Here is a 15,289-nt window from a genome sequence, read left to right as displayed (position 1 = left end):
TCCCACACAGCCTCACTTCAGAGTCAGTCGCGAATCAGACTGCACCGAGTCAACGTATTCAGTCAAGGGTTCTCGCATCCATTATCGTCATAGTTCACTCTCCGAAGATCAGTGTGTCTTGCTAGGCCTTTTTTAGCCTAGTAACTTTAAAGTATATGTGTTTGGATATATTATACATTAAGGTAGGTTGTGAAAGGTGTCTATCTGTTTGTGTTGTATCCCTGTTTGAAACGGGGGCCCTGGAACCTGAGGAGAGCTCCTAAGGGGGCCGTGGCCAAAAAACAGTTGAGAATCACTGCTCTACATCACCAATCTTAGTGTCATTCATAAATTTTCCCAATACATTAACAACATTGTTGTCCAAATTGTTAATATAGTTGAAAAGCAGCAAGGAACCCAGCACCGACCCCTGCTGCACTTTGCTGGTCACAGGCCTGCACCTCAGTGATAACCTGCTAGTGTAACCTTCTGTCTGCTTCCACCAGGACAATCTGTATCCAATCCAATTGACTCATTTAACCTGCATCCCCAGTGATCTCCCCTTCCACTTCCACCAGGACAATCTGTATCCAATTGACTCACTTAATCTGCATCCTCAGTGATCTCCCCTTCCACACAAGCCCACCGCGTGGGACCTTGTCGAAAGACTTGCTGATGTCCATGTCGACAATGTTTACCACCCTGCCCTCATCAATCTCTTTGTCACCTCTTCAAAAAAATTCAATTAAATTCTTGGGACACGATTTCTCACACACACAAGCATGCGGACTGTTCCTTATAGGCCCAGATGAGGAGTAACAGCCCAAAATATTGACCGTCCATTTCTCTATATAGATTATAAACACAAGAGATTCTGCAAATGATGGAATTCTCAGCAGGTCAGGCAAGATCTACAGAGGAGGATAAACAGTTGTCAAAGGTTAACTTGCAGGTAGAGTCGGTGGTGAGGAAAGCAAATGCAATGTTAGTATTCATTTCAAGAGGTCTAGAATACAAGAGCAGGGATGTGATGCTGAGGCTTTATAAGGCACTGGTAAGGCCTCACCTTGAGTATTGTGAACAGTTCTGGGCCCCCCACCTGAGAAAAGATGTGGTGGTATTGGAGAGGGGGTCCAGAGGAGGTTCACAAGGATGATTCCGAGAATGAAGGGGTTATCATATGAGGAAAATTTGATGGCTCTGGGACTGTACTTGCTGGAATTTAGAAGGATAGGACCATAAGACCTTAAGACATAAGAGCAGTATTAGGCCACTGACGAGGGGAACCTTTCGAATGTTGAAAGGCCTGGACAGAGTAGATGTAGAAAGGATGTTTCCCATGGTGGGGGTGTCTCGGGCAAGATAGCCTCAGGATAGAAGGGTGTCCATTTAAAACAGAGATGTGGAGAAATTCCTTTAGCCAGAGGGTAATGAATTGTGGAATTTATTACCACAAGCAGCTATACAGGCCTGGTCATTGGGTGTATTTAAGGCAGAGATTGATAGATTTTTGATTGGACAAGGCATCAAAGGTTACAGGGAAAAGGCTGGGAAGTGGGGCTGAAAAGGGGTTAAGAATTAGCCATGATTGAATGGCAAAGCAGACTCGATGGGCCAAACAGCCTAATTCTCCTCCTATGGCTCATGGTCTTGTTATTTCTTCAACCTCATTTTCTAGCAGTCCTATAAGCGTTCTCATCTCTATTTAATTTTTTTATATAGTTGAAAGAGCTTTTGTTATTGACCTTGATGTTGTTTGCAAGCTTGCTTTCATATTTCATCTTTTCCCTCCTAATGATTCTTCTAGTTCCTTTCTGTAGGTTTTTAAAAACTTCCTAATCCTTGACTCAATGGGCTAAATGGCCTAATTCTGCTCATGTATTCCTTATGGGCATTTTGGGCTGAGATTGCTCATCAGGACCTCTACAGGTCTCTCTACAGGCGAACTACTGAGTTCCTCTAGCATTGTGTATTTTATCTCTTATCAGTCCTTCTGTTCCAATGTAGTGGATGATCTTGCCCTTCAGAATCCTCATAGTAGCTTACCCATTACTGATGTTAGGCTCAGTGGCCTGTAGTCCCCTGTCTTGTCATAGCTGCCCTTCTTAAACAAAAAGCACTTTGCAGTTCTGGCCACCCCATTACAGGAAGGGTGTGAAGGATTTGGAGAGGGTGGTGGAAAGGTTCGTCAGGTTGCTGCCTGGATTAGAGAGTGTGAACTAGAAGGAGAGGATAAACAGACTTAGCTTTCTTTACTCTCTGGAGTGTGGAGGTTGAGGAAAGACCCAATGGAAGTTCGTAAAATTCTGAGAGGCATAAAATGGGTAGACATATAATGTAAAAATAAGAAACAGTAGACGACATGCATGTAAGGTGAGTTGAAGAAAGGTTAAGGCAGTTGTGAAGGGCAAGTTGTTTTATTTGCAAAGAGCGTGGTGGCTGTCTGGAACAGGCTGCCAAAATAATGGTGGAAGTAGGAACAACAGTGGTGTTGAAAAAGCTTTTTGATAGACAGGTGTATATGCTTGGTGGGAAGGGATGTGGAGAGAGTTAGAGTCCACTACCTTCTCTGCAGGAAATACAGAGAGAACATATTCATTTACCAGATTATTGTTCAGTCTTAGATCCTGATGCTTTTGTGACCCAAAAGTTCTTCGGAAGTGAAGAATGAGGCATAAAAGTTGTTGATTATTCATTAAGTGTTACAAGAGCAAAGCATGAGAAGAAGCGTGGTGAGAGACGAAGGAAAGAAAAACAATAAAAGTACTCGTGGTCTTCTCATGCCAGCCGAGACATAACAGTTAATCAATACGATAGCCAGATTCAAGTAATATGACAACCACCATGGAAACTAAGAAGTTTCCAGAAAAAGACAGAAGCAACTGTGTCACAATTACTGAAGCTTTCACTGAACAATATAAAAATGCAAAAAGCATCTTTAAGTTCCAGTTTGAGCTGGTGGTGGCAAAGCACAGCGATAACTTGCTGATAGAAAACAGAACCACTAACTACCTACCATTCACGTGTTTTCTGGTAAACGATCACCACAATAACTAACCTGTAACTTCCCTTTGGAGTTGAGCCTTTGAGCCGCCAGTATGACCTGACATTTTTGCGGTGTGAACTGAGTCTCGAAGATGCAGGATGGTTGTGGCGTGGTGCTTATGGGCCAAACCAAGATGGTGGGCCCGGACCCAACAGCGGGGAATGAGTCAATGTTTGGTTATTGCTGGAGTGGACTTGGAGGCAATTCAAAGCAGCAGGGCCTAGGCCTGAGAATGAGGAACAACCCACTGTTTGATATAAGTGCTGGGCCAGATTGGAAAGGTCAGGTACGGGCTGAATTGAACGCGTAGGGCCCAGGCCTGAGAGCGTATTGAAACAGCAGGACCCGTCTCCAAGAGCAAGGGTGTGTGGCTGATGTAAGTCCTGGACAGATTGAAAAGGTCAGGGTGTCAAGGCCTGGGGAGAGGGACGGCCAGCGTTCAGATCACTGCTTGGTGAGGTTTACTTGCCTCTGCACTGAACTGAGGCTGTGGATCAACTGTGACTGGCTTTGCAGCCATGGACTGACCTTCATGAGCTACAGTTCTAAATGTTATTTGTTTACTATTATTGTCAGCACAATCTGTTTTGTCTCTGCACACTGGGTGTATGGCGGTCTTTTTTAATAGGTTGTATTGGGTTTCTGTGAGCAAATGAATCTGAAGGTTGTACATAAGACCAGAAGACATTGGAGCTGAGTTAGCACATTTGACCCATTCAGTCTGCTCTCAGCGCCGGTTCCCAGCCTTCTCCCATGATGCCATGTCCAATCAAGAACCTATCAATCTCCACCTTAAATACACCCAGTGACCTGGCCTCCACGTAAACACGAGGAATTCTGCAGATGCTGGAAATTCAAGCAACACACACCAAAGTTGCTGGTGAATGCAGCAGGCCAGGCAGCGTCTTAGGAAGAGGTACAGTCGACGTTTCGGGCCGAGACCCTTCGTCGGGACCTGGCCTGCACAGCTGCATGCGGCAACAAATTCACCACCCTTTGGCTAAAGAAATTTCTCCACGTCTCTGTTTTGAAAGGGTCCCCCACTGTCCTGTCTGTCTTCCAATACCACCTAGCACAGCCCTGTCTCCCAATACCACCAATCACAGCCCTGTCTGTCTCCCAATACCACCAATCACAGCCCTGTCTGTCTTCCAGTACCACCTATCACTGCCCTGTTCCCCAATACCACCTATCACAGCCCTGTCCCCCAATACCATCTATCACAGCCCTGTCTGTTCCCCAATACCACCTATCACAGCCCTGTCTGTCTCCCAATACCACCTAGCACAGCCCTGTCTCCCAATACCACCAATCACAGCCGTCTCCCAATACCACCAATCACAGCCCTGTCTGTCTCCCAATACCACCAATCACAGCCCTGTCTGTCTTCCAGTACCACCTATCACTGCCCTGTTCCCCAATACCACCTATCACAGCCCTGTCCCCCAATACCACCTATTACAGCCCTGTTTGTTCCCCAGTACCACCTATCACAGCCCTATCTGTCTTCCAATACCACGTATCACAGCCCTGTCCCCCAATACCACCTATCACAGCCCTGCCTGTTTCCCAACTCCATCCCTCCCCATTCCCCACCTGAGGGAATCTGCCAGTATCTTTCATCCCTCCTTGGTCCACCTATCACCTACTCAGCCCTACCCCCTCGATTAAAAGCCCAGTCCACTTCCTTTCCCACAGGAACAGGGTGTAACCAGCAACATCCTAGTGACCCTGGAACCACGTCATTAAAATAACTGTCAGATCACAGTCAGAGTACGCTGTCAGTTTTGTCAGACGTTCCATCTTATTGCAAACACAGCATGCATTCAAATAAGGACTGCTCGGCTTTGCTACTTTTTACAGTTCTTACTAACTCTGGATTCGTCTCTGCTGCTGGCTTCAGTTACTAGTTTCTGCACCAACCTGTCACAACTTGTCTGCTTCTCAGGGTGGGGGTGCGTAACACCGGAGGGTGCGGGTTTAGAACACAGAACAGTACCGGCCCTTTGGCCCACGATGTTGTGCTGACCCCTTAGTCTCCTGTAAGATCAATCTAATGCTTCCTTCACATGTAGCCCTCCATTTTTCTATCCACATGCCTATCTAAAAGTCTCTTAAATATTCCTAATGTATCTGCCTTGACCTCAACCCTAGCAGTGAGTTCAAGCTCCTACCACTCTGTGTAAAATAATTACCTCTGACATCCCTCCTATACTTCCCTCCAATCAGCTTAAAAATATGTCCCCTCATACTAGTCATTGTTGCCCTGGCAAAAAGTCTCTGTCTGTGCCTCTTATCATCCTGTACACCTCTATCAAGTCACCTCTCATCCTCCTTCACTCCAAAGAGAAAAGCCCTAGCTCACTCAACCTATCTTCATAAAACATGCTCTCTTATCCAGGCAGCATCCTGGTAAATCTCTGCACTCTCTCTAAAGCATTCACATCCTTCCTATAATGAGGGGTGCAGAACTGAATACAATATTCCAAGCAACACACACAAAATGCTGGAGGAACTCAGCAGGCCAGGCAGCATCTATGGAAAAGAGTACAGTTGATGTTTTGTGCCGAAACCCTTCAGCAGGACTGGAGGAAACACAGCTAAGGAGTAGATTTAAAAGGTGGGGGGGGGGGGAGAAACACAAGGTGATAGGTGAAAGCCAGAGGGAGAGGGGGGAAGTAAAGAGCTGGAAAGTTGATTGGTGAGAGAGACAGAAGACCATGGAAGAAAGAGGGGGAGCACCAGGGGGAGACAATGGGTGGGCAAGGAGATGAGGTGAGAGAGGGAAAAGAGGATGGGAAACGGTGAAGGGGGAGGGGGGTTGGGGACATTTCTGGAAGTTTGAGAAATCAATGTTCATGTTATCAGGTTGGAGGCTACCCAGACAGAATATAAGATGTTTTTCCTCCACCTAAGTGTGTCCTGATCCCAACGGTGGAGGAGGCCATGGATGGACATATCGGAATGGGAATGGGAAGTGGAATTAAAATGGGTGGCCACTGGGAGATCCCACTTTTTCTGGCATATGGTGCGTAGATGTTTGGTGAAGCGGTCTCCCAATCTACATCGGGTTCAGGAGGCCACACTGGGAACAGCAAAAGACTCACAGATGGAGTGTTGCCTCACCTGGAAGGACTGTTTAGGGCCCTGAATGGTTGTGAGGGGGGAGGTGTAGGGACAGGTGTAGCATTTGTTCTGCTTGCAAGGGTAAGTACCAGGAGGGAGGTCAGTGGGGAGGGACAAATGGACAAGGCAGTCACATAGGAAACGATCCCTGCGGAAAGCAGGAAGTGGGGGGGAGGGAAAGACGTGTTTGGTGGTGGGATCCCGTTGGAGATGATGGAAGTTTCAGAGAATTATGTGCTGGATGCGGAAGCTGGTGGGGTTGTAGGTGAGGACAAGAGGAACCCTATCCCTGGTAGGATGGTAGGAGGATGGGGTGGGAGCAGACATTCTGGGTGGCAGTGTGAAATGTGCGGAGGATGTTGAGATAATGCAGGATGACTTGGACAGGTTGGGTGAGTGGGCAGATGCAGTTTAATGTGGATAAATGTGAGATTATCCACTTTGGTGGCAAGAACAGGAAGGCAGATTACTATTTGAATGATGTCAAGTTAGGAAAAGGGGAAGCACAACGAGATCTAGGTGTCCTTGTTCATCAGTCACTGAAAGTAAGCATGCAGGTACAGCAGGCAGTGAAGAAAGCTAATGGCATGTTGGCCTTCATAACAAGGGGAGTTGAGTATAGGAGCAAAGAGGTCCTTCTGCAGTTGTACAGGGCCCTGGTAACACCACACCTGGAGTATTGTGTACAGTTTTGGTCTCCAAATTTGAGGAAGGACATTCTTGCTATTGAGGGAGTACAGCGGAGGTTCACGAGGTTAATTCCCAGGATGGCAGGACTGTCATATGTTGAAAGATTGGAGCGACTGGGCTTGTATACACTGGAATTTAGAAGGCTGAGAGGGGATCTGATTGAAACATATAAGATTATTAAGGGATTGGACACGCTGGAGGCAGGAAGCATGTTCCCGCTGATGGGTGAGTCCAGAATCAGAGGCCACAATTTGAGAATAAGGGGTAGGCCATTTAGAACGGAGTTGAGGAAAAACTTTTTCACCCAGAGAGTTGTGGATCTGTGGAATGCTCTGCCTCAGAAGGCAGTGGAGGCCAATTCTCTGGATGCTTTCAAGAAAGAGTTAGATAGAGCTCTAAATGATAGCGGAGTCAAGGGATATGGGGAGAAGGCAGGAACGGGGTACTGATTGTGAATGATCAGCCATGATCACAGTGAATGGCGGTGCTGGCTCGAAGGGCCAAATGGCCTACTCCTGCACGTATTGTCTATTCTTGAAATTCAAGAGATGTAGTTGAGGGCAGGGTTGATGGTAGAGGAAGGGAAGGCCCTTTCTTTGAAAAAGGAGGACATCTCCTTCATTCTGGAATGAAAAGCCTCATCCTGAGAGCAGATGCGGCGGAGATGGAGGAATTGAGAGAAGGGATGGCGTTTTTACAAGTGACAGGGTGGGAAGAGGTATTATTCAGGTAGCTGTGAGAGTCCATGGGTTTGTAATAGACATCCGTAGATAAGCTGTCTCCAGAGATGGAGACAGTGAGACCAAGGAAGGGGAGGGAGGTATCAGAAATGGACCAGGTAAATTTGAGGGCAGGGTGAAAGTTGGAGGTGAAGTGGGTGAAGTCGACAAGTTCAACATGGGTGCAGGAAGCAGCACCAATGTAGTCATCGATGTAGCGTAGGAAAAGTGCGGTAAGGTCACCAGTGTAGGCTTTCAGCATAGACTGTTCCACGTAGCCAACGAACAGGCAGGCATAGCTGGGACCATGCGAGTGCCCATGGCTACTCCAATTGTTTTAAGGAAGTGGGAGGACCCAGAGGAGAAATTATTGAAAGTAAGGACAAGTTCTGCTAGGCAGAGGAGAGATGGTGGAGAGGAACTGGTTGGGTCTGGTGTCCAGAAAGAAATGGAGAGCTTTGAGACCTTCCTGGTCAGGGATGGAGGTGTATAGGGACTGGACATCCTTAGTAAAAATAAGGTGATGGGGCCAGGGAACTTGAAATCATTGAATAGATCCGGAGTGTGTGAGGTGTCACGGATGTAGGTGGGAAGGGACTGAACTAGTGGGAATAAAACAGAGTCGAGGTATACCGATATGAGTTCAGTGGGGTAGGAACAAGCTGAAACAATGGGTCTACCTGGATAAGCGGTTTGTGGATCTTGGGTAGGAGGTAGAAATGGGAGGTGCAGGTGGTGGGAAAACTATGAGGTTGGTGGCGGTGGATGGGAGATCCCCAGGGTCAATAAGGTTGGTGATGGTGTGGGAGACAATGGTCTGGTGTTCCTTAGTGGGGTCCTGTTCAAGGGGTAAGAAAGAGGAGACATCTGAGAGTTGGGTCTGAGTAAGAGGAGGTGTCTGCGTTGGAACTGAGTAAGAGGAGGTGTCTGAGAGCCGGGTATGAGTAAGAGGAGATGTCCAAGTTGGGTCTGAGTAAGAGGAGGTGTCTGAGAGCTGGGTCTGAGTAAGAGGAGGTGTCTGAGTTGGGTCTGAGTAAGAGGAGATGTCTGAGAGCTGGGTCTGAGTAAGAGGAGGTGTCTGAGAGTTGGGTCTAAGTAAGAGGAGGTGTCTGAGAGCTGGGTCTGGGTAAGAGGAGATGTCTGAGAGTTGGGTCTGAGTAAGAGGAGATGTCCGAGTTGGGTCTGAGTAAGAGGAGGTGTCTGCGTTGGAACTGAGTAAGAGGAGGTGTCTGAGAGTTGGGTCTGAGTAAGAGGAGATGTCCGAGTTGGGTCTGAGTAAGAGGAGGTGTCTGCGTTGGAACTGAGTAAGAGGAGGTGTCTGAGAGTTGGGTCTGAGTAAGAGGAGATGTCTGAGTTGGGTCTGAGTAAGAGGAGGTGTCTGCGTTGGAACTGAGTAAGAGGAGGTGTCTGAGAGCTGGGTCTGAGTAAGAGGAGATGTCTGAGTTGGGTCTGAGTAAGAGGAGGTGTCTTGAACTCAATCCCCTGACTAATGAAGGCCAACACACCGTACACCTTCACCACCCTGTCAACTTGCGTGGGAACTTTGAGGGATCTATGGATGTGAAGCCCGAGATCCCTCTGCTCCTGCACACTGCACAGAATCCTGCCATTAACCCTGTCTTCCACATTTAAATTTGTTCAGGGTGAGAAGGTGCAGCTTTAAAGGGCCCCGGGGGTGGAGTAAATTTTTCATCTCGAATAGTCGATACCTGCGATTACCTGCCATGGAGATGGTGGTGGCAGACACAGTAACACATTCAAGGGTCACCTGGGCAGGTGATGGAATGAACAGTGGATAGAGGGATATGGAATTACTGCAGACAGGTGAGATTCGTATCAATGAATATGATACTCGGCAGAAACACAGTGGGCCAAAGGGCCCGTACACGAGATTAGAGAGGCTGGGACTTTTATCCCCCCAGATCACAGCAGACTTCATGACATCAAGATTTATAAAATCATGACAGCATAGATAGGGTGGATGGTAACTCTCTTTTCCTCAGGGTTAGAGAGTCCAAAACTAGAGGGCATAGATTTAAGGTATATATACACTTTATATACATGTTGTATATATAAATATATAGCATTTGCACATTTGCAGTTTATCAGTCTTTGCTTATGTCATAGTTTTTCTTAAATTACACTGCGTTTCTTTGTTTTTCCTGTGAATGCCCACAAGAAAATGCATCTCAGCTAGTATATGGTGACATACATGTTCTTTGATAACCTTACTTTGAACTTTGAGTTACCACATTGTTCACACCTCACACTGAACTAGAGTCAGCGTGAAAGAATCCCAGATGTTTACAGCCCAGACACAGCTCATCCAGTCTGTCTCTGAGTGCTGGAGGCTACCCTGCACAGCCATTGAAAGACGCTATCTGAATGCAGCATCCTTCCCGCTAAACGCCTTGCTATCTCTGGATCTGTAATTATTCTTCAATCGCTGCACTGCGAGTAACATTGCAACAATAGGTTAACCCAAACGTCCCCAAGAGTTCAGATGAGGGATATCCACATATTTATCTGCAGTATATACATACGGAAAAAGATGTTACATAAGTATGAGTTGTATAGTTATATATGTTGCCACATACAATATACTATATAGAAATAAAAAATTCTTTTGTATACAAATATATATTTTCGCTATACATTACATTATTTGCTAATATAATGATATATTAGACCATTACATGTAGGAGTAGAATTAAGTCATTTGGCCCATCAAGTCTGCTCTGCCATTTTATCGACTGATCCATTTCCCTCTCAGACCCAATTTCCTCCCTTCTCCCTTCATGTCCTGACTAATCAAGCATCCATCAATCTCTGCCTTAAATATACTTGGTCTCCACTGCCACATGTGGCAAAGAATTCCACATACACCACTTTCAGGTCTAAAGAAATTCCTCATCTTCTCCATTCTAAAAGGAATCTTTTCTGAGGTTGTGTCCTCTGACCTTAGACCCCTCCACCATAGGAAACATCCTCTCCACACCCACTCTATCGAGACCTTTCAACATTTAATAGGTTTCAATGAGATCTTCCCTGATTCTTTTGAATTCCAGTGAATACAAGCCCAGAGCCATCAATGCTCCTCATATGATAAGCCTACATAAGGATTCCCACGTGCCTTTGCACCTCAGATTTTTGAAACTTCTCTCCATTTAGAAAATAGTTTATGCTTGTATTTCTTCTACCAAAATGCATGACCGTACACTTCCCAACACTGTATTCAATCTGCCACTTCTTTCCCCATTCTCCGAATTGTCTTCTGTAGTCTCTCTGCTTCCTCAGCCCTACCTGCCCCTCCACTTATCTTCATATTGTCTGCAAACTTTGCAACAAAGCCATCAATTCTGTCATCCGAATTACTGACATACAACATAACAAGAAGCGGTCCCTGTGGAACACCACCAGTCACCAGCAGCCAACCAGAAAAATGCTCCTTTTATTCCCACTCTGCCTCCTGCCAATCAGCTAATGCTTTATCCATGCTAGACTCTTTCCTGTAATACCATGAGCTCTTAACTCATGTGTGGCAGCTTGTCAAAGGTCTTCTGAAAATCCAAGTACACATCATCAACTGATTCAGCTTTATCTATCCTGCATGATATTTCTTCAAAGAATTCAAACAGATTTGTCAGGTAAGATTTTCCCTTGAGGAAACCATGCTGACTACAGCCTATTTTATCATGTGCCTCCAAGTACCTTGAAACCACATCCTTAATAATGGACTGCAACATCTTCCCAACTACTGAGGTCAGACAAACTGGCCTATAGTTTCCTTTCTTCTGCCTCTCTTCCTTCTTGAAGAGTGGTGTGACATTTCCAATTTTCCAATCTTCCAGAATGATTTAGAATCTAGTAAAAGATCATTACTAATGCCTCCTCTTTCAGAACTCTGGGGCATACACCATCTGGTCCAGGTGACTTTTCTACCTTCAGACCTTCAGTTTCAATTCATTCACTTCTGCCACCTGACACTCTCGAAGTTCCAGCATACTGCTCGTGTTTTCCATAGTGAAGACTGATGCAAAATACTTATTTAGTTTGTCCGCCATTACTACCTCTCTAGTGTAATTTTCCAGCAGTCCGATATCTACTCTCACCTCTCTTTTACACTTCACATGTCTGAAGAATCTTTTGGTATCCTCTTTAATATTATTGTCGAGCTTACCTTAGTATTCCATTTATATTATATTACTTTCTTAAAAATATAGATTCCTAATTACAATTCATAGTGCACTTTATGTGTTACACTGTACTGTTGCTGCAAAACACGAAGTTCGCAAGATACGTCAGTGATAATAAAGCAGATTCTGATTCCAGCTCTGCGCTCCAAATTAGATCACTGGCCCACTGAATGGAACTTCGGAGATATTTATTAGAAGCATTTTTCCAACTAATGTTTGGTGCCCTACCTGCCTGCACAGCGTTACTTCAAAACAAATACTTTACACAAATTGATAAAAATAAGTATTGTTGTGTTAATAGTTTATCAGATGTCCCAGTCCTGGTGAATCTGGAAATTAATGGTCTTCTCACACTGCCACTAAGCGGTGAAGCATAGGTCAGAGGGAAATGTGAACCCGGGAGAGAGAGAGAGGGTGGGAAGGAGAGACGGGAGCGTGATATATGACCTTCAGACTGAGGGAGGGGCGGGGGACAACTGAGGGCTGAGAACTTCGGAGAGACTTAGAGAGAGAGAGACAGAGAGCGATGTCAACAGGAGCAAGAGAGATTTAAACAGCTCAAAGAGAGCGGGGAAGGAGACGGAGCCCAAGGTCAGTCCGGATTAGTCTCGAGTTCACGGGGGTCGGCAGTCGGTTGATAGACCCGGTCGCGGTCTGGAGGAACGAATGCGGTGTAAGTCCCGGGGCCGGGAACCCCATACCCGCTGAAGGGTGGGGTGAGGGTGACGAAGATCGACCTTCTCTCCGCCGGACCCAGCGCCGCCCGGGGAGCCGCAACAACAGAATTCCGTCGGCAGTCTGCCGGGAGAGGGCGAGAGGGTAAACGGGGAGCGGATAGACAGCGGGAGGTGGCGGAAAGCGAGAGAGTGGAAGGGAGAAGGAGGAAGGGGAAGAGGGAAAGGAAAGGACAGAAGAGATACAGACGGGGGAGAGGGGAAGGGAGGAGGGACGAGGGGTAGAAGGGGAAGGGGGAAACGGGAGGAAGGGGAGGGTCGGAAGGGAGAGGAGGGTAAGAGGGGGAGAAGAACAGAGGGGAGGAGGGAGAGAGGAGAGGTAGAGACGGATGGATGAAAGGGTGGAAGGGGTGGGTAGTGGAAAATGGGATGAGGGACTAAGGGGTTGAGACGAGTGCGGGAGAGGGGAGAGAGAGGGTGAGTAGGTGAGGGTGGAGGAGGAAGGGGAGGGGATAGAAAGGTCGAGTATTGAGAGGAGGGGAGGGAGAGGGAGCTAGAAAAGAGACGAATGGGGAAGAGGAGAAGGGTTGGGGAAAAGTGTGTGGAATTGAGCAGGGGGTTGGAGGGAAGGGAATGAGAGTTGGAGGTGGGGAAAGTTTGGGAATGGGAGGAGGGGAGCGGGTTGGGGAGAGTTTGGGAATGGGGAGGAGAGGAGTGGGTTGGGAGGTTTTGGGAATGGGGAGGAGGGGAGGGTTTTGGGAATGGGGAGGAGGGGAGGGTTTAGGAATGGAGAGGAGGGGAGCGGGTTGGGAGGTTTTGGGAATGGGGAGAAGAGGAGCGGGTGGAGAAGGGCTTGGGAATGGGGAGGAGGGGAGCGGGTTGGGAGGAGGGGAGCGGGTTGGGGAGAGTTTGGGAATGGGGAGGAGGGGAGCGGGTTGGGAGGTTTTGGAAATGGGGAGGAAGGGAGCGGGTTGCGGAGAGTTTAGGAATAGGGAGGAGGGGAGGGTTTGGGAATGGGGAGGAGGGGAGCGGGTTGGGAGGGTTTGGGAATGGGGAGGAGGGGAGCGGGTTGGGAGAGTTCGGGAATGGGGAGGAGGGGAGCGGGTTGGGAGGGTTTGGGAATGGGGAGGAGGGGAGGGTTTGGGAATGGGGAGAGTTTGGGAATGGGGAGGAGGGGAGCGGGTTGGGGAGAGTTTGTGAATGGGGAGGAGGAGAGTGGATGGGGAAGAGGGGAGGGTTTGGGAATGGGGAGGAGAGTAGCTGGGGAGGATTCGGGAAAGGGGCGTAGAGGACGTGGCTTGCCGCGGGTTGGAGTCAATGCTCGAAGCAACAGGTGGACGGTCCCGCAGCTTGACACCGCTCCCTCCGACCTCGCCCTCCTTCTTCTCCCTATTCCTCATCCCCCCTCCTCCATTCCTGCCCCCTTCGCCCTCCGTTACCTGCCCCGTTGACTCCGCTCCGCCGCTCCCCACTGAAGATGAATTCGTAGCATTTGTTGCGTTCCACCAGCCCCCGAAAGCAGAGCTCGGTAACGATGTGCAGCGCCTTCTCGCACAGACTGACCCCGTTCTGTGAGGGGCCGCTCATCGCCGCCCCCTCCTCGCGCCCCTCCTGCGCTGCTTTCGCACCGATCCTGCGCCCGGCGCTGTCGGTCCGCTCCGCGCTCCGGACCCCGCGGACAGCGCGATCCCCGCACAACTCAACGCGGCTGCTTGCATCTGACTGGCGCCGACCCCATCCGTTGCATTAACTGTTCCTCCGACCGCGGCCGGCCAGAATGTTTCCGCGGTCCGTCACCAATATCTTGCGCTGCGCCGTGGGTCTGTGGGACCCGGCTCCCAGGAGATGTTTCTGAACCGCGTCCTGGGACCTGCCTCTGCACGTCACACAGCACCTCCCCTCCCGCAGCGCGGCGCACCCTCAGTACTGCCCCTCCCCCAGAATCACCCCTCCCACTGTGTCCCTCCCTCACTACCACCCCTCCCACAGTGTGACCCTCCCTCACTACCACCCCTCCCACAGTGTGACCCTCCCTCAGTACCACCCCTCCCACAGTACCACCCCTCCCAGTGTGACCCTCCCTCACTACCACCCCTCCCACAGTGTGACCCTCCCTCACTACCACTCCTCCCACAGTGTGACCCTCCCTCAGTACCACCCCTCCCACAGTACCACCCCTCCCAGTGTGACCCTCCCTCACTACCACCCCTCCCACAGTGTGACCCTCCCTCAGTACCACCCCTCCCACAGTGTGACCCTCCCTCAGTATCACCCCCTCCCTCAGAACCACCCCCTCCCACAGTGACCCTCCCTCAGAATCACCCCTCCCACTGTGTGACCCTCCCTCAGTACCACCCCTCCCACAGTGTGACCCTCCCTCAGTATCACCCCCTCCCTCAGAACCACCCCCTCCCACAGTGACCCTCCCTCAGAATCACCCCTCCCACTGTGTGACCCTCCCTCAGTGCCACCTCTCCCACAGTGTGACCCTTCCTCAGTACCACCCCTCCCACAGTGTGACCCTCCCTCGGTACCACCCCTCCCACAGTGTGACCCTCCCTCAGAATCACCCCTCCCACAGTGTGACCCTCCCTCGGTACCACCCCTCCCACAGTGTGACTCTCCCTCAGTAACACCCCACCCTCAGTACCACCCCTCCCACAGTGTGACCCTCCCTCAGTACCACCCCTCCCACAGTGTGACCCTCCCTCAGTACCACCCCTCCCTAAGTACCACCCCTCCCACAATGTGACCCTCCCTCAGAATCACCCCTCCCACAGTGTGACCCTCCCTAAGTACCGCCCCCTCCCACTATGTCACCCTCCCTCAGAATCACCCCTCCCACAGTGTGACCCTCCC

At 49.1% G+C, this 15,289-nt stretch overlaps 1 protein-coding gene across 1 annotated transcript in view; it reads right to left on the bottom strand.

The window, feature by feature from the left end:
- Positions 1–14,169, bottom strand: part of syt10 (synaptotagmin X) — a 100,699-nt gene extending 86,530 nt beyond the window's left edge. Inside the window, exon 1 of the mRNA XM_063059586.1 lies at positions 13,870–14,169. Within this exon, the coding sequence (XP_062915656.1) occupies positions 13,870–14,017 (148 nt within the window). The 5' untranslated portion in view covers positions 14,018–14,169. The remainder of the gene's footprint in view (positions 1–13,869) is intronic.
- Positions 14,170–15,289: the final 1,120 nt, after the last annotated feature.

The sequence above is a fragment of the Mobula hypostoma genome, chromosome 9 (genome assembly GCF_963921235.1).
Source record: "Mobula hypostoma chromosome 9, sMobHyp1.1, whole genome shotgun sequence".
NCBI classification, from domain to species: domain Eukaryota; kingdom Metazoa; phylum Chordata; class Chondrichthyes; order Myliobatiformes; family Myliobatidae; genus Mobula; species Mobula hypostoma.
Note: the sequence above shows the minus strand (reverse complement) of the source record. Positions and strands in the feature narration are given on the sequence as shown.